This window comes from Fukomys damarensis, unplaced genomic scaffold (genome assembly GCF_012274545.1).
Source record: "Fukomys damarensis isolate Sample0158 unplaced genomic scaffold, DMR_v1.0_HiC HiC_scaffold_32, whole genome shotgun sequence".
In the NCBI taxonomy this organism is placed as follows: Eukaryota; Metazoa; Chordata; class Mammalia; order Rodentia; family Bathyergidae; genus Fukomys; species Fukomys damarensis.
The window spans coordinates 21,051,836-21,072,060 of record NW_022900944.1 but is presented as its reverse complement, the minus strand read 5'-3'; the positions used below and the strand labels follow the sequence as shown (position 1 = coordinate 21,072,060).

The window sequence follows — 20,225 nt, the reverse complement described above, 5'->3', positions numbered from 1 at the left end:
ACCTTGAGGAACAGCTCCTGTCCATTAACTGTGTTTTAGAAGGTGCACATCAAACTGTAAGCCCACTGGCAACTGAACATGTATCTTCAAAGAATGATTGAATGTGAATTTATCCACCAGAGCAGAAAGACTCCAAAAAAGCTATTCTAGCCTGCCAAAAGCATGGCATATATCTTTAAAGAGTTATCTAGGTTATATATGAATTTTCTCTGAGGGTTGCAGAAGAATTTTGTACTTAAGTGTCTGTCATGAAAACTTTTTTCAAAAATGCTGGTATGTTTTTAGTGAAAACTGAAGTACTTAGGAAAGTCATCTGAAATGCTAGTCATAAATGGGTAGACTATAAGGAAACATGAATAGGTGAGTGTATTCTTAGAGTATTGATAATCAAAAGAGAATGCTATAATGTTGGATGGAACAAAAGGCTGAAATGGGAATTGGAGTGATTTGCCTATTAGCACTTGTTTAATAGATGCACTTTGCTGTGTACTGCAAATAAGTAGGGGAGGGATAGCTTGGGTTCTGGGGTTTAAACTGACAGATGTTAATTTTTTTTTTAATTTTATTGAGTTTATTGGTACATTTTAGGGATACAGTACAGTTACATTCATTGTTGGGATCATGTACCTCTACATGGCAAGTCTTGATTCTCATTTTTCCCCTTACCTCTGCCCTCCCTTCACCCGCTCCTCCCCTCCCCATCTACAAACACTTTATTTTCATCTTTTCATTCTCTCACATTTTTTTTTCTTTTCCCTTTTTGTTCTTCCCCTACGTATCACACCTTCCCTACAACTTTAGCCCCTTTCTTCAAATTTCTAAATGTCAGTAATCTTATTAGAATCTTATGCATTGTTGCAGAATATTCACACCAGGGAAACTATTTGGTATTTACACATGTGTGATTTATTTATTTCACTTAGGAGTATATCTTCAATATGTATCCATTTTCCTATGAATGAATCTATTCTCTCGCTCTTTATGGCTGAGTAATATTCCATTTTATAGAAAAACCACAACTTCTTTATCCAGTTTCCAACGGATGGGCAAATAGGCTGTTTCCAAGATTTAGCTATTACAAACTGTGCTGACAGATGTTAATTTAAGCTCACTCCTTACTAGTATAGTGACCCTGGGGAAGTTGCTTAAATACTCTAGACCTCAGCTTTCTCATCTGTAATGAGGAATATAAGATTAATCTTAAAAAGCTAATAACATTTCTGTGCCCCTTCCAAAAAGAAAATAATTCAAAGTCTTATAACATTTATAATAATTTACATATCACATATTTAGGAATAAATATTAACAAAACATTGCAACTTCCAGATAAGATGGATGCCAAGACTGACTACATGAAAAATAAAATAAAAAACTATCTTGACAAGCATTAGAAATAAAAGGAGAATATAGAAAGAGAACAGATATGAGGTCAATAAACATCAATAGCATTGCTATACCTAAGAAAAAAATTACCAGTAAAATATAACTAAAAAGATGAGAGACTATTTAAAGTCATGTTAAAATAGCGTCATGTTCTTTGGGTTGAACCTTTAAAAAACCAGGCAGTGCTTCCACAGAGAAAATTATAGCACTTCACTGACAGATATTTAGAAAGCACTTAATAAATGAAGAGAAATGCCATATTTGTGAAGAACAGATGTTAATTTAAGCTCACTCCTTACTAGTATAGTGACCCTGGGGAAGTTGCTTAAATACTCTAGACCTCAGCTTTCTCATCTGTAATGAGGAATATAAGATTAATCTTAAAAAGCTAATAACATTTCTGTGCCCCTTCCAAAAAGAAAATAATTCAAAGTCTTATAACATTTATAATAATTTACATATCACATATTTAGGAATAAATATTAACAAAACATTGCAACTTCCAGATAAGATGGATGCCAAGACTGACTACATGAAAAATAAAATAAAAAACTATCTTGACAAGCATTAGAAATAAAAGGAGAATATAGAAAGAGAACAGATATGAGGTCAATAAACATCAATAGCATTGCTATACCTAAGAAAAAAATTACCAGTAAAATATAACTAAAAAGATGAGAGACTATTTAAAGTCATGTTAAAATAGCGTCATGTTCTTTGGGTTGAACCTTTAAAAAACCAGGCAGTGCTTCCACAGAGAAAATTATAGCACTTCACTGACAGATATTTAGAAAGCACTTAATAAATGAAGAGAAATGCCATATTTGTGAAGAACATTATTATAAAAATTCCCACACATATTCTTTCAATTCAAAAATCAATAAAAAACACCATGGATAAGCTAATTCTGAAACATAAGAAGAACAGAGAGCCAAAATTCTGAAAAAGAATGTTAGGAGGGCCAGAAGACTCTATCATATGTCAAGATTTACTATAAACCTACAGTAGGTAAAATAGTGTGGCGAAGAAGTATATTAGAAAGTCAAGAAGTGGACAGCATAGATTCCTATAAAACAGAAGTAAGCAAGATCAGTGAAAGCAAAAACTACTTATAACATGGAGCTGCACAGAGTGATATTTATATAGCAAAAAAAAAATGGAATTTGAGCACACCTCACACCTACAATACATTAATTCCAGGTAGATCATATACATAAATGTCATAAGTAAACTTTTATAATTCTTTATGGAATATAGGTGGTTGTTTTTGTGATATTGGGAAAGGGAAGAGTTTCTTAAAGTAAAACTAAAGAGTGCTAACAAAGTCTTGAAAATTGTGACCTTATTCAAATTAAATTTATAGTCATCAAACCATACCATAAAGGCAAAACACAGGCAAGTTAAAAATTGATACATGATATTTGCAACACATTTAATCAAAAACAACGAAGAAAATGTAAAGATCTGCACATTAAGAACAAATAGATCATCCAATAGAAACAAAAGCAAGAGATCTGAATAAGAATTTCATAGACAAGGAACCTATAGCATCAATAAATATTGGAAGGATATTCTCCTTTATTAATGATCAGAATAAACATATTAAGACAGTAAACCATTTTATACCAAGTATTAGAAAGGAAATGGATCTATAGGAAGTTCCGTGTTAGTTGAAGTATAAATTGGAATGGCTCCTATAAGAAGGGAGTCATCATTGCCTCATGAGGATGGACAGTCATTTACCTTCCCTCCCACCCTAAATTCCTATCCCTGACACCAGTGGACGCGTGCAAGGATTTTCACTGTGGTACCATTTGCAGTAGCAAAAACACTTGCACAAACCAAATACTCATCAGCAGGATAACTGATGATGTGGTTCATGTACTCAGTAGAGTATTGGCCTCACAACAGATGAATTAGCTGTTACACACAGCAGCATGGATGGATATTAGCAGTCTAACACTGAACAAAAAGAAAAATCTCACAAGAGCTGAGTCAAATTCTGAAAGTACACTTTGTAGTCATGTATAAGATGATAAGAGGAAGTCCACAGGAATGTGAAACAAGTTTCAGGGTGATAAAAGTCCTAAGGATGAGATAAAAGAGGAGCACATAGGTAAATGCAAGTTGTTATCGAGTTGTAGTCCTCCTGTTGAATGATGTTTTATGGGTGTGTAAATAGTAAAAAGAAAATGAAAACAGGAGTTAATCTAAAATGGAATTCAAAGGTCTTTGATCAGGGAAGTTACTAAGAACAAGGTCTGTATTCCTATTTGTTTTGGTGTACCTGCAGTATATCGTGGATATCCTAAAATAGCAGTTTTTTAAAATTTATAACAGGCTATTTTGAAGGGCAAAAATCTAACTGATCTCCTTCGTTTTCAAACCCAGCAGTCATTTGAGAATTGAAATATAATAAGATATGCCTGACATGAAATAAACATTCCTTTGCCAAATTTTCCAGTGTAGAATTTAGAAGCTATTCATTCTAATCACAAGCCAGGAGCTCAGTCCTAGTAGTTTATCATCATCTCAGAAGTCAATGCCGTAAAGTCCTCAGGTGGATTTAAAAATTCTCAATCAGAGGGAACTAAGTAATATTAGGAAGTCATCTTTTCAAAGCCTACATATTGTGTTTGATAACCCATGTGGAGAAATAAAGAAACTTTAAAAAGAGTATAAATGTAGGGGGACTATTCTGAAGTTTTGCAGCTTCAATAAATTTTAGTTTGCTTTCTTGCCAGTGCAAGGGATATGAGAAAATGCTATGATCTTGCATTGAGACTCTGAACAGCTAACTGAGAAGGTCCCCCTGGGGATAGAAATGACAGTGGACTGAAACCTTCAGTCCCTGGCCCACCAGAGGTCTGATCTCATCCCTCACCTAAAAGTACAGCATAGATATGAAAATTGGCATTTGAAAGTTAAAACTGACTGTGCTACATTTATTTTTACTGTTGCTGTGATAAAGTATAGAGTTCCCCCATTTTCACAGAAGGCTGCTCTAAAAGATAAATGACCCAAGAAAACTTTCCAAGATGTTGCCTGCCTCCTAGAGCTTTCCAAAAATACCCTTGTAGAATGAGGAAGTTGTTCATTAAGATATTCAGTTATTTTCCATGTAAATTGTAAAAAGTCAGTTTTATTTCTCAAGAAGCGATGCAGAGAGGAAAATGGCCTTTGTTAGGATTAGGAATCTTGCAGAATGAGCATTCATAGATCCAAGTCCTGAATGAATGAAATCTACAGGACATCCTCCTTAGTTAATCCAAAATTTTATCATGTTGAATATCACTTAAAATAAGTCATGGGCTAAGCTAAAGAACTTTTATTCTTTTTGTATCCCAGAATTTTATCGTTGTGCAATGTATTATATGTTATAGGAATTTTACCTGTTTCTAAAAGTAGACCATCTTTAGAAACTTCAGAGAAAGCCTGCATTTGTGTTTATAAATAGATGATGACTTGTAGCTCACTGTATTTTGTTCTTCATTAGATGCTGCAATAAAAACAAAACTTTGCCTTGACCGAAGCTGTTTGAGTAAGGGAAACTAATTAGCATGAGTGGCAATGTTTATAGGACTCCTATGAGTGAATGGTGTGCAGGTTAGAAGGTTATAGAGTCTAGAACTCTATAACCTCTCAACTGGAAGCTCAAAAGAGAGAGAGGGAGAGGGAGAGAGGGAGGGAGAGGGAGAGGGAGGGAAGAAGGGGAGGGAGGGAGGAAGGGAGGGAGGGAGTTATAAAGTTAAACAGCAAATTGCAGATTCTTTTTTTGGGGGGAGGGTACAGGGTATCCAACTCAGGTCCTTGCATTTCTGAGGCAGGCGGTGGAACCACTGAGCTAAATCCTCCGGCCCTATAAAGTTAGATAAATAAAGCGTTTATGAAAACCTGGGATCTTTGGGCCAGGGATTTAGCTCAGTGGTTCCACCTACTGCCTCACAAGTGTAAGGACCTGAGTTCGATTCCCAGTACCAAAAAAAAAAAAAAAAAATCTTGGGATCTTTCCTCAGTGTACTTATTCACAATTTAGTATGCTTTAAACCTTTTACATCAATAAAGAAAAGTGTGTGTGTATTTTGCAAAACAAAACCTAACAAACAGAAAAAACTTTGTATGGCTCCTATGATATCCATAGGGACCTCTCTGTTTTCTGCTGCCTACCAAATATGTTTCTCCACTGTTACTCTGAGCTACTCTTGGAAGAAGACATTATCCAAGAGGCATTTTGGGAGGAATCAATTCTGGGGTTTTCATGGACTTGGAAATGCTATTGCTGTATGACACAGGGAAAGAGACTTCTACCTTTAGCAGAGACGGAGATGCTTATAGATGTTTAACTACTGGGAGTGTTTATCCCTGCACATGTGCATTCATGCCCTGACTCATCTTTTCTTGATTAGGATGATTCTTCCCCTGACCCAGAAATCTGGATTCGCTTGAGTTCTCTGCCCATGTATGGTGCTCTCTTAAGAGCATCGGGATCTGAGGTGGAAGAGCTTTCTGAGCTTGCCAATTTCACGATGGAGGACATCAACAACAAGAACATTAGGTACAGAGCCACTTTGTATTATTTGCCAGAATTTTCAAAACTGTAGTAAGATATTTAAGCAACTGGATGTGTAACTCCTTCAAAGAATATATTTATTTCTCACAGCTTCAATTTTATACAAGAATCATCTTACCTGGCTTGACTGTGTGGCTCATTCTTTTGGCCTTTGTAGATATTCAGCTGGGTTTGAGACAGGCGGTCATCTGGTTACTGACAGCTTCCGTTTCTCTGTCTCTGACATGGACCATAACCATCTGGACAATCAGATATTTACCGTCATGATCACTCCAGTTGAGAATCCACCTCCAGTCATCGCTTTTGCTGACCTTATCACGGTAAACAGCTCTTGGATCAATAAAGAGTGAATGCTAGAAAGAGCTAGAGTCTTTAGTGATATAAATAAATGAATTATTGTCTAAATTGACAGTCAAATTCTTCCCCCGAAAATACCTAGGCAATGGTGTCAAACTGCATGTTTTTTAATTGTGAGGCTTCAAAGAAGATGAAAATAATTTTATACAGGTCCTATCATGATATCCACATTAGACAACAAACATGCTAGATATTGAATATAGATGTTGAATATTATTAGTATAAAAATAGAAGTAGAATATATCTTTGAGGAATTCACACTCTAATGCTGATAGCAGCTAAAACATGGACAGCAGTCCCAAGTCAAGTTGCTGTTTATCACCATAACAATATTAATAGATCCTTGGGAGAGGCAGCAATATAATGTATCTTCATCACTGAAATTACACAGACATGAGTTCAAGCACCAGTTCTGTTATTGGCTGAGTGACCTTGAAGCAAAAACTTAATCTTAGCCTCAGTTGCTTATCTGGAAAATATTTATGTTCCTGCTATCAAATGATTTTTCCAATGACCCATAGCATTTCTCTTATGCACCCAGTCACAGTTCTTGGTGTGTGGTAGGGATTCTGTAAACCTTAATTCATTTTCCTCTTTCCACTTTATGTACATATCTTAATGCTGAACCTCAAGAGGTTTTCTGGTTAGGCCAAGCAACTGAAAATTCAACTGAATTGTTTCTAAAAGGTTCTCAGCTACCCGCTGTGTTTCCATTTCCATATCTTGGAAAAATCATCCCCACTCCCAGAGTCCTGCTTTGTAATTTATAGGTCTTCCTGCAGTGAGCCAAGAGTTGTTCAGAGTGAAATGACTCAACCATTTTCAACTGGTCAGCGAAAAGCTCCAGGCTCAGGTTGCAGAGTTAGCATATAAAACAGGGCCTAAAGGAAGAAAGTGAGTTTGAGTGACTGCTTTTACTTACACTGATTTATTTTCTTCTTTGACAATAAGATAAGCATTCGCTTTCAGATCTGGTAAGCCCTTCCCACCCACACACATAAATATACAAAGGAATAAGTGGGACTTTAATGCTAGGTGTGAATGCGTGTAAGTCACCTTCACTAGGTCTGAGAGACGACTGGACTCACCATTCTGTAGCAGTGGACTTCTGAATGTGGATGCTGCCAGAAGGCAGCATCCTTCATACAGCTGCACCCAGATGGGTGATTGGAATGGGCCGTAGCTGCTTTATAAGCAGATCCATCATGGAATGACACAGAGGTGTGGGAGTCATCATGTCTGAGTGTGTCTCTGAGAGGTGCTGGAAGACTGTGTAGTATGGGCAGCATGTATAGCCCTCATCTTGTCTGCAGAACATCTGCCTTCTCCAAGACACAGGACTGGCAGCGCTTTGCAATTCAGTCCTTTTTTATTGCAGTTATGTGCAACCGCCCAAGGACTATACTTTCTCTTCTTCCTTAGGTTGATGAGGGAGGGCGAGCTCCACTTTCATTTCACCATTTCTTTGCTACTGATGATCATGACAACCTCCAGGAAGATGCTGTCATTAAGCTAAGTGCTCTGCCCAAATATGGCTGCATTGAAAACACAGGAACAGGTAACAGTGGTAGCTTTGCTGGAGAATGGTTCAGGATCTGGAAAGAAAGGGAAGTGCAGGGAGATCTTGTATTCCAGTTAAACCTAGAGATGCAGAATTAAAGAAAAATCAAACTGTCTCATTGAAATGGCAGAAAGGAAGGCTCTGTTCACTGAACAAATATATACTGAGCATTTCTATGGACCCTGCACTTTTTAAACGCCAAGAGCACAACCATAAATAAAACAGACAATATCCCCTGTCTTCATGGTGCTTTAGATTATAGTGGATGAAAACAAAAGACCTGAAAAACAAGAAAACTAGGTAAGACATTAGGCGGTAAATAAATGTTATAGAAGAAATAAAACAAGGGAAAGGGATTTGATGTGCTTGAAATGGGGTAGTAAGACTTACGAATTACATTCAGAATTGAGGGTCAAGGAAGTTAAAATTTCTGTCCTTTTGTTGTGAGGCAGCTATGATTTTGCTGAACTCTAGCATGTGCATCAGCACTGTTATGGATCTGACAGGAATTGAAATGCATGCTGTCTCTGTACGACGCCCTCTGTAGCATCCCTCCTCTCTTCCATTTGCCCTGCATACATCCTCCCTGTCACAGAGGAGAGGTGAGAAGGCGTGAACTGTCCACCGGCCCCCTGAGATTGCCGTGAGTGCAGCCAAGACATCTCTGGGCAGTGAGATTCCTGAGAGCCAGCACTTGTCTCTGCTTGGTGTGAAACTAACAGTTCCCAAGGATAGGCCATTGACCACTGGAGTCAGAGGCCAGAATGGGGCCTGGGCTTTGAGCCTATTGACCAGAAGATCATCCAGCACAGTCATGTTTTCCTGTCAAAAGTCTTGAGTCTTTTCCCTATTTGCCTTTCAATGTGTGTGCTCAGATTTGCTTATGACTGAATTAGGTTTGTTTCAACAATTGTCTGTGCTGAATATGATGGATGTAAAGATAAAGAACACAGAACTGGCCTTGAGTAGGAGACAGATATGAAGATTGATAAATTATAATAAATAACAAATACCAGGAAGGGAAAAAAAAGCAAAGCATTGAGACTGTACGTAGAACCCAGCAGTTTTGCCTGGGAGAGCAGCAAAGTCTGAGAATGTGGTATTTGTGCTGGACCCTGAAGGGTTAGTAGGAGTCACCTTGGAGAGAGGGAAAGTGGCATTTTTTTTTTTCAGAGTTGAGTTTGAGGAAGGTGGGAAATTGTGAAGGGATATTGGTCCCACAGCCTTTTCTTCTCTCAGGTGGTTTCATTCTTATCAAGTCTTTGTAACACAGCTTTCCGAGTACCTGGAACACTCGAAAGAGCACGGGTCCACCAGGGAGGGGAGGATCTCACTGGCCCAGAAGTCAGAATTCTGGCAAACCTCAGCTGCTCTAAAAAGTAGCTCTCAGATATTAATGTGCATGCAGATCCCCTTTGGGGCTTGTGAAGATAATATCCTGGGCAGCACTCGAGGAAGCCTACTTAGAATGGCTACTCTGCAGTCATGTGGACATGAACCTGTAAAGGAGAAAAGGCATGCAGGAAAGCCAAAGAATTGTCCCAGGCTCCTTCAGCTAAAGACTCTGCTGCCTTTGGTCCACGAGAGAAGCCCTTCTCTCTTTGCTTGGATCTGGGCCATTTGCATGTGTCTGAAACCAGCCACCTGGATTCAGAACCAGCTACCTGATGGGAGAAAAATCTTTAAAACTGCTAGATGAAGCAGCTTTTACTTTTTACTAATAAATATAGACAAACAAGAGTGACTACTGTAAATGCTGTGGATCTGAATTCATTTAGGAATGGCACGAAGGGGCCGTGCCCTGCCTCGACCACCTCCAAGGGTATCCCTGGGCTCCGGGGCAGTGTGGGGCAGGTGCCAGGACAACACCCAGCAAGCAACAAGAACTGCTCCATTTGTCTGTAGTAGATTCTGCTTAAGGAGGCTGAGTGAATAAGATTTACCTCAAGAAGGGGAAATTACAGTTCTGAAACCTGGAAAGATTGGTGCTGACAGGTTTGGTGACAGATTTACATGTTGAATAGCTATTTCTCCAATGATTTTTTTAAAAGGCATTATTATACCTGTGTATACCATTTATTCTACTTAGGCTATTTTTGTCTATTTACAGTGATCAATGGAAGGAGAAAGTACAAACTGGAAGTATTTTAACAGTTCTTTCTGGAAACTCTGAACTAATTGTATGTCTTTGAGATATTGGGTCACTGGCCACTTACACCTTTCTCTGCTTCTGATGTCCAGAGGAATCAATACAAGCAGTAAAGAAAAAATCATGTCATTGAAGGAAAATAATTGTCTTGAGTTTCTTTTGACCACATTGTTAAAAACAAAATAATTTTCCATTCCTAGTCTTTCTGTTTGGATGCCACCAACTATGGCATTGTCTGTAATTCAGAAAGTTAATAGCCTTCTTATTTATGATCTGATATTTACAAAGGATCACGGAGAAGGGGCTAAAAAGCTTTGATGCTTTCACATCTGCCAGCTATATTTTTTCTTAATACATATCCAGGAAATATTTAAAGACAAAAGGTTTTCTTTTCCTCCCCCCTCAAGAAGAAAATTTTGGTAACAATTTAAAATCAGTCATTTAGAAGAACTCAGGTTAGAATCAAGTAAAAGACAAGACATCCATCATTTAGATCCTGCTTACCCTTCCTCTTGGTCTTTTACAATATCTGGGATGGGATGAGCAGAGCACAGTGGAGCCTGCACTTTCCGTGGAGCTCTGAATGGTCCCTAGGCACCTCAGTACCTGAATGGCACCTACAGCAGTCAGCTTTGTTACTGTGCAACACAGGAGAGACGTAGAGGGAGAGGGGATATGACTATGAATGAGAATGAATGAAAACGAATTTATTTTGTCTTGTGGTCTTGAAGGTCCCTACCCTAGTCAGTCGGCCCCTTGCTTTTGGACATGTGGGAGACCGCACATTGTCTTGGAGAATGGGTGGTGAAGCAGAACTGCCCACCTCACGTCCAGCATGCAAAAGAGAGGAAGGAAAGGGCTGCGGTCCCATTGTCCTCTTCTAGCGCACGTCATTAGTGACCAGGAGACCTTCCTCCAGGCTCTACCCCTTACGAGTTTCACTACCACAGACGTAGCACGGGCTGGGGACCAGCCTTTAACCACGTGGACCTGTAGGGGACACTTGTGCAAATCATGGCAGCGCATGAGCTCAGAGTGGGACCAAGCATCTCAGTGCCTGAGCCCTACTGAGTGTCGTGTCCCTGAGTGCTCTGTCCGGGAGCCAGGCTCTGGCAAGGGGGTCAGATGCAAACAGGCTGGAGGAGAGGTTTCTCATAAAAAGATACGAAGAGAAAGAGTTGTTGCAGTGCTGCTGGACACAATGATTTTTGAAACTGGCTAGAGTTTGAGGTAGAATTTTGAATATTGCATTGTGACTTATTCCAAAATGTATGCTATAAAAGATTCCTAGCAAAACAACCATTGATTCTGTGATATGTGTGATTAAAAAAAACACTGTGGGTCCTTTCTTGTGTGTCATCTCACTCCATCACCTGTGGAGGCATAGGACAGGCAGATCCTCTTATAGATGAGTCTTGGTAAAAGTGCATCTCACTCCAAGTCTTCCAGTTCCTGGTCCCTCTGCCTTCTCCTAGCTTTGTCTTCAAGTATATTTTTATCTCATGTTAACAGTAACGCCTTGTTTTCTAGTTCAGCCTAATAGGGTGAAATTGATGTATCCAAGTATACGTCCTCTCCATGTTCATGCAGGTGATCGTTTTGGTCCTGGAGCTACCGGCGACCCGGAGGCATCATTCCCTATTCAAGATGTCCTAGAAAACTACATTTACTACTTTCAGAGTGTTCATGAAAGCATCGAGCCAACCCATGATATTTTTAGTTTCTATGTGAGTGATGGAACCAGTCATTCGGATATTTACACCATCAATATCACCATTGAGGTAAACACTGGAAGATGGAAATGTTGAGCCTTTGACTACTTAACATCTCACCATTAGAGAGCTTTCTTTCCATGGACTCAAAAGCAAAGGAGATTGGATTTGACCTTCAATTTTAAAGATCAACCTTAAAATATAACCCTGACATTCAGAAAACTTATGGAATTAAGGTTGGCATTTGGGGGAGGTCTGAGTTGGAAATCTGAATTTTCATTTCAGAGTAAAATGTATTTGTTCTGTGTAAAAACAGTTTGGGAGAGTCAGAGGAGCCTTCTCATTGCCACATTTAGATGAAAACTAACATATGCTTGTGTTTTCTCTGAAATTATTGTGTGGATCTACCTACATACTTGCCTTTTTCTTATATTTTAATGCATTTATTCATTTAATCATAACATCAAAGAAAGATGACCCTTGATCCTATTTTTATTTGAGCAACTACACAGTCTTACTCTCCTACCCCAGGGAATAAGAGATAAAATAAACCTCAGAATGGAATATTCTCTGCCTTCGGAAAACAAAATATATAGAATCTTCAGCAATCTTAAGGCACAGTGGTAGTAGGGAGACTAGGAGACAGCTTTAGAAACTTTTCAATATAGTGTCCTACTGGTACTGGAATATATTTAGGATTTTCTGGCACAATTCTGAGATCATATAGTGTGTCCTTTAATCCCCCAATATACTTGTATTTTGTCAAATCATATACCCATATGTTTTAGTCTAGAAAATGTGCTCATTGTACTTATGGAAGATATCTTAGAAGATTTTTGTAGAATGCCCATTTGCTTCTTTTCAAAGGGACATTTTGTGGGACTTTCTCTTGTTTCCCTTTTCAAGATAATTATTTTCATTAGAAAGATAGTAACATACTCAGTGCTACCTTGATAGTGAAAGTTGCTGCAGGAATGATGCCTTCTCTGGATATGTGCATGTTCTTTCTTAACCACTGTCTGCATGCAACTAGATGCTTTATGTTTTACTCAGAGGAAGAACGATGAGCCTCCCAGGATGACCTTGCAGCCCCTTGGAGTGAAGCTGAGCTCAGCTGTGGCAATAAGCAGTTCTTCCCTGCGCCTACGAGACCTGGACACCCCAGATAATGAGCTGGTTTTCGTATTGACAAAAAAGCCTGACCACGGTAGGATGCAAACTGCTGTGCAGATCTTCTTAATTGGGGTGCCTGGTGGGTTATTAGAATGAGCACATAGATTTCAATCGGTTATTCCTTTGCCTTTCCCATATCTAGTGCATTCTTCACATCAAAGTATAATCACATTCACAGCTAGGTGATATTGTTTGGGGCCACCGTAGATACTGGTTGTTTAAAAAGCCTGAATCCTAGGTAATTGGTGTCTCTGAAATTTAATTTTAGCTGTTTTCTTGCTTTCCTTTGTAACCTCAAGTGAAACAGGCTGCAGTACTTGCATATCTTCTTCTCAGAATAGACATCCTAATTGACAATCCGAGGCCCTCTTGTGTGTGCTCGCATGTGAGATGTCTCTAGGAGCTTGTTCCTTTTACAAAGAGAGAATTTTTTTCTGCTTTACATCAGATACAGAAACTGCTGTCAGGATCTCCCCCCCACTTCTTTCTAAGTGCCACCTCAGGCATCCGTTCGGGTGCAGGAGCCCGAGTGGTGTCTTTCAGTCCACTGTAATGAGGTTTCCAAGATGAAATTGCTGCTGTTGATGGAGGGTTAACAGGAGAGGCTACTGGCCATTACATTTTTAACTTTTTAACTTGCCTTCTTTTGCTTTCACTTTATTTAATGAAGCACTTTAACTGTCCCATTGAGGTACATGACCCTTGAAAATAGAACAATAGCTTTCAATATAAAGATGCCTAGTATCTTTCTGAATTTAAAAGAAATTTAAAATATTTTCTCACCTCCTACTCCACATGCCGTAAGAGAAAGGCAGTGAGTGAAGTGTGCTATTTGCACTTTGCTGAAGCAAAAAATAAGGTTTGGGTAATGAAGTGAGTTTCAGTTCATGGAGAGAGATGGTGATTGGGAAGCCACTGTATTGCTTGATCCATCTGTGTCTCCTTAAGAGATGTTTAACCAGGAAAGGAGGACTTTGTCTTATTTATAGTTGAGACCACAGGGCAGCACCTGTACTTACAAAATGGTAAGTTGTCCACACCAAGAGCCTCTGAGATACTTCACCTTGTACACAGACTTGGACTACTTGGAAAACCAATGTTTTGGTGCCATATACAGGCTGCCATTGTTTCTTTGCTTTTCTTTACTTTCTCCCTCAGGTTATCTACTCAGGAGACTTACTGCTTCTGATCCTCTGGAGAATGGGACAGTTTTAGCCCAGGGCTCCTCCTTCACCTACCAGGATGTCCTGGCTGGACTGGTTGGATACATGCCTGGGGACTCTGGTGTGGCAGTGGATGACTTTCAATTCTCACTTACTGATGGCCTCCATGTGGACACAGGGAGGATGGAGATCTACATAGAACTGCCCAGAAGTAACTCCCCCCGCTTGGCAATAAACCAAGGCCTGCAGCTCTCAGCAGGTATCACAGGAGTGGAGGAGGATGGCCTAGGTTCTTCCCTTTGTAACCCTTCTTTTACTAGTGGAGGGTACTTCCTTTAAACTAGCTCTTCAACACTTGGGGAGGCTGGAGTTTTGGAGAACTGTTTCAGGGATACTAAGAACTATGTGTGACAAATGATGAGCCTTTGAAATTCTTTCAACCAGATCCCCTTGCCTGTGGGTTTGGGGAAAAAAAGTTTTGTGAAGAGTTCATAGTATTTTTCAGGGTCCTTAAAAATCTTAATTTTTCAACTACTCTTAGGCCCAGGTTTCCTGTAGTGTTGCTTCTATTTAGCCCACACCGTGGATACAAATAACAAAAGAGATATAGTCGAATTTTCAAGATCCTTATTAAAAAGAAAAAAAGCATGAAAGGGCAATTTGGTGGCCATTATGCTTTAAAATATATAAATAATCATTCAGTAAGCTATTCTAGCACCTTTCACAATTTTGCCATGTTTCAGCAACATTCAAGGACAAGTAGCAAGAATTAGTCTTAGACTTGGATTGATAGAGGGAATTGATTAGTCAGGTTCCTCATTGCTGGGTCACGTACACCCCCACAACTTAAAGGAGGAGAGGTTTAATTTGGCTCATGTTTTGAGCAGATTCAGTCTTTGATCAGCTGGCTCCAAGGCAGAAAGAAACATGGTGGACATGGTGCATCAGAGCTGCTTAGTTCATGGCAGCCAGGAGGCAGAGTAGGGGGACAGTAGTAGAGAGGAAAAGGCAGGGACCAGACGCAGACCCCAAGGTTACATTTCCATGGCTCACCTAGATATGCCCAGAACTATATTCCACCACTCCCCCACACCAAAGCCAGTCAAGTTGACCCTTCACCCTGACTACCACATGGACCTTTTGTATCTCCCTAGGAAGCTATTGTTTGTTTATTCTTAGTTTTCTATCTGTTTTGTCTTGAAATATATATAATATAATTTTTTTTTTTGGTACGAGGAATTGAACTCGGGTCCTTGTGCTTGCAAGGCAGGCCACTGAACTGCTGAGCTAAATCCCCAGCCCATATATGATATATTATTTGAAAGTCTGCAGATTCCCAAGGTCTCATCTATTAGGAATAGGATTTGATTTTACCCTACTTAGTCGTTAACACACCAGCCTCTTAGTATTTCATGGGTGCTGGTAGGCAAAACAAGATTCTTCCTTCAAAAACAAAGTTCTTTGTTATGTCACAGCAGACACTATGGTCATTAACAGGTTTGCATTGGCCCTTTTTGCCCCTCAAGTCCCGTGAGAGTGATGCCAAGGGCTCATTACAGATGGGGAACCTTCCATATTATAGCAAGCAGCAAGTCAGATCTTTGTCATTGAGAAAGACGCTACCTCAGCCCTCTAGTCTTTTCACTGAGAGATGGCCTGGGTAGAGTGGGCAGGGCCAGGTTTTCTTGGTATTATCCAGCAAGAACATGCAGAGATGTTCAGGGCCATTCCAAACACCAGGATGCCAGACATAGTTGTGACCAGGATTTACTTTAGTGGAATTTACTATTTTTAATATGAGAAAATTACTTGATAGAAGAGCAAAAGTCTTGGCCCTGAGAAGGGTGTTTCTGGTAGGGAGTACCCTGCCTGTATCCCCAGCGTCCGAACAGCAGGTCACTCTGCTAAGACAGCTTATCCTGTATTCAAAAACATGGATTTTTGAGTGTTCCATCTGAGATGACAACGAGATAGATTTTTGAGTTTATGTAAAGTGCTTTTTTGGTTTGGTAATTCTTAAAACAGTAAATAAATGCAAGAAGATTTCACTGTGGATCTAAATGTTATTTACATCATAGAACTCAAAATGATTCCATAGGTCCAGATACTGATAGGCCAGTGAGTAGAACAAGCATAGAGAATAAATATGGATGACAGGAAAAGGGCTCAGATCTAAACCTGAGGGACTGTTTCTCTCAGAGAAATTAGAATTTATTGAGCTGGAGACTGAGAAGGGCACGTATCTAAGCCCAAGGATAATTTAGCTTCCTATCCCCCAAAATCATTTGACATGCCTTTTGAAGGAAATGATGGGGAATGACCTCCCTTTCTGTTCTTTTCCAGGGTCTGCAGCACGCATCACAGAGCAGCACTTGAGGGTGACAGACACTGGCCCAGATGACCGTCAGGTTGTGTACATCATGAAGGAAGATCCTGGTGCAGGGCGCCTGCAAATGGTGACACGTGACAACCTAGAACAAATCTCTGTTCGTGGCCCCATCCGAGGCTTCACCCAGGCCGACATCAGCCAAGGTCAGCCAGTTCTTCCTCCTCCCCAAGCCTCTGTGAGCACTGCCTTGCAGAAGTGAAGTGGGTCTTCAATGCCTGGTAGCCTAGGCAGTAAACCAGGCACTCTTTGTTTTAAATATAGCTTCTTCCTTTTCCTCTGTCCATCATTTTTGTTGTCATTTTTTTTAAAAAGGAAAACTATCTTTCTTAACAAAAGTGTGACCATGTCTTAACATAGTGTTGATGAGATTTAAGGCTATTTACAGAGAGAACAGTCATTTTGACTTGCTACAGTGCTAGAAAATACATGAATGAAAAAAAAATGAATTGAGTTTGGATGGATTAAGGTGAAAATTATACCTTCCTTAGGTGAGCAATTTATCTCTCTTTTCAGCTCCCCAAAGAGCACAAGTTAATGAACTAAGCAAAATGGAAGGGCATAAATCTGAGCTGCCTGGGGGACACTGCATGGCTCATCCCTCCTTCAGGAAATGCTGATGTAATGCAAAGCTATAAATGTTAAATGCTATGGAGTTACTGTACAGTGCATTCGGGTAGAAAGGGGGGAAAGTTACATACGCGGAGGAAAAAAATAGTACAACATCACGTGGTGATGTGCAATTCCTTTTAGAAGTGGAAATATGCATGCAAGGAGCAGACACAAGGGTCCTGCCCAGGTACTAACATGAAACACTGACAGCAGCTAAATTCTCACTGGATTTGTGTGATCTTCGATGAAATGGGTAGAATAAGCAAAGGCATAGTAATTCCTTAATGACCCCGTGACTCTATGTCTCCTTGTGAAAAATGAGACCAGGCACCTCTTCCTAGGGGTTTGGTTATATTTGCGTTGATGGGTACATATACATGATGTTTCAGGATAGCAAAAATAGATTGTATTGTAGTTCTCCCTTTGGGTCCTTTTCACCTCTGTGCGGAGTTTATTTGCGTGCTTGCCTCTTTATTTGTCTGCTGGGTGTGGCTTGCCTCATTCCATGTATTGGGCAGTAGGGGTGAAGAGTTGTGGGACAAGGTGGACTGTGGTCTGCGTTCACTTACCTTGTGATACACGTGTACAGTAGGGCCCCGCCGTGGCTGCAAGTGTAATCAGAGCACATTGTACACTGGGTGGTGGCACTGATGAGTTACCCGTGGGACCTCCTTAGATGCTCAGCTAGATCTTGCACGGTGGCTTGCCTCAACCCTCAGAAATGTCACTTGGAAAGAATTTGTTATGAGGAAGTCTTTGGGTATGGGAGAATTGATGGTGAGGGAGGAAAGGGAGTACACAAAAGCTTTAGATTAAAATGTCAAGCTGGCATCAAAGTGAGGAAGGTATAAATTGTAAATCGATTCATTGGCGTGAAGAGCAGTTGAGGTCCCACTTCTTACTTCAGGAATAAAAACATAAAGCACTAATGGCAAATCTTGTTTTTGTTTTGTTTTGTTTTTCCTTTTTATAGGACATGTAGAATATAGTCACGGAACAGGAGAACCTGGCGGGAACTTTGCTTTTAAATTTGATGTAGTTGATGTTGAAGGCAACAGGTTGATGGACCAGTCTTTTTCCATTGGTGTTTTGGGTAAGCAGGTGCTAGGCATCTAAAGAAAACACTTGATCACTTATGAATTTATAGTTTACACTGTGCTCACATTGGAGCTTGAGACACCCCCCTTTACCTAGGTGTGTGGAACTTGAAAATCGTATCCTCTCTGTCACACAGCTCTGGTCCTTTGGTGGAATTCTCTGAGGGACAGACCTGAGCATTGCTATGACCTCACTATTGGGTACCTAGGCTAGGACTGAACAAAGGAGGCTGAAAAGATTCCATTTCAAGTCAGTATTTTTGATAATTTCAGAAGTCAAATCCCCAGTCATCACCACCAATAAAGGGCTGGTCCTTGATGAGAACTCAGTGAAGAAAATCACCACGCTGCAGCTGTCAGCCACAGACCAGGATAGTGAGCCTGCAGAGCTGGTCTACCGAGTCACCGGGCAGCCCCAGCTGGGCCACCTGGAGTACACGGCATCTCCAGGTATGTCTGTCATCTCTTTATCCAACCAAAAAATGGAACTTAACAAGTGTTGGTTCTAGTGTATACCTCAGATCTGCCTTAGTTGGTATTTATGGTCTGCCTCACTAATTTTCACTGTAGTATTCTGCACTGTGTTATACTTAGCCTATAGTAGGTGTTCAGTAATTTTTTGGTGACAGCAAATGAAAGTTTATAGTTTGGGATTGGGAGCATAGCTCAGTGGTAGAGTGAATGTTTAACATACCCTGGGTTTGATCCTCAGCACACATCCCTCCTCAAATCCCCACAATTTTTGTATAAGATTTGTGTAGACAGTGAATTCCTTTAGAATAAATACCGCACCGTGTTCTATTCTTCCCTGAGCACATGGCAAAATGCAGTGATCTGTGCTTAAAATTTCAATTCAGGAGCCAGGATGGAGCTTGGTGGTGCAGCACATGCTTAGCATGCTCATGACCATCTATTCAATCTCTGACGCACACACAAACTTCAGTTCAGTAAATAATGAGTGAACGTGTGTACTGAGCAAGGTGTAGTTTAGCTGCTGCTCAGCAAACAAAGATGAACAAGACACAGTCTTTGCCCCCCAGAGTTCTCCACGGGGTGAGGTAAGGAGACTCTGCAGATAAGCATAGCTCAGGCAGACTGGTAGGTGTGTAAGGAATGTACAAACCTGGGGATGTAGTTCCAAAATGGGTGACTCTACATTAAGGAGGAACACACAGGTAGTATTTAGGAACACCCTGGGAAGATACAGAGTTTGGGGGCAGAATTGGTACTCTTTCCAGAAATGGAGTGGCATGGGGGTGCTCTCGAAAAATGATGAGTGAGCCAGTTGAGCTGAAGCACATGTCCTAAAATATTAGGCGACAGAGTTGTGAGTACACTGAGATTTTATGGAGGGTCCTCCCAGCCGGGATAAGTAATCTCTATTTAATCTGATTGGCAGTAGGGAGTCACTGCTGAATTTAGAGCATGGAAGTAAAATTCACTGGGAAGTGTCCAGCAGGGTGATCTGGAGAACAAAAAAGTGTTAGGGTGAGGTGGAAAGGGAGGTCACCTAGTAAGTAGTCAGCAGATAATTTGTTTGTTGAAGGAAGGAAGAAAAGAATTCCAGGGGAAAACCTATAGAATTTGGTGGCCAAATGAATGTGATAATTGCTGAATAAAAATCCAAAGATAGAATGGTATTTATTTCTTTGAACACAGAAGCAGGAACAGCTTCCTAGAGATTTAGATCTTCTAGTTTACTTTGGATTTTACATTACAGATTCTTCATTCAACCAGGGAAATTTCAAAATGGGAAATGCTTGTCCTTGTAGTGCTCATTTTCTAAGGAAGGGAGTCAGATAAATAAACAAGCAAGCAAATAACATCTTGTGTCAGGTGGTAATGAGTGTTAGGTGGGCTCATGGGAGATAGAAAGGGAGGAAAGTCTTCCCTGATAATAAGATGACATTTGAGCAGTGCTCTGAATAGAGGGAGGGAACCAGCCAGCTGATGAATAAAGAAAGAGCATTCCAGACAGAGGATCAGAGAGTGTGAACACTGAGGCTGGACAGTCAGGCAAATCGAGTTCAAGACGGAGCAAGAAGCCTATGTGGCTATAGCA

The 20,225-nt window shown here is 40.2% G+C and overlaps 1 protein-coding gene across 1 annotated transcript in view; it reads left to right on the top strand.

Annotated features, from left to right (window-relative positions):
- Positions 1–20,225, top strand: part of Fras1 (Fraser extracellular matrix complex subunit 1) — a 406,016-nt gene that overhangs the window by 310,634 nt on the left and 75,157 nt on the right. The window contains exons 39-47 of the mRNA XM_010628378.1: positions 5,790–5,938; positions 6,111–6,273; positions 7,733–7,868; positions 11,611–11,801; positions 12,786–12,939; positions 14,064–14,327; positions 16,412–16,600; positions 18,040–18,159; positions 18,437–18,613. Of these exons, the coding sequence (XP_010626680.1) occupies positions 5,790–5,938; positions 6,111–6,273; positions 7,733–7,868; positions 11,611–11,801; positions 12,786–12,939; positions 14,064–14,327; positions 16,412–16,600; positions 18,040–18,159; positions 18,437–18,613 (1,543 nt within the window). The remainder of the gene's footprint in view (positions 1–5,789; positions 5,939–6,110; positions 6,274–7,732; positions 7,869–11,610; positions 11,802–12,785; positions 12,940–14,063; positions 14,328–16,411; positions 16,601–18,039; positions 18,160–18,436; positions 18,614–20,225) is intronic.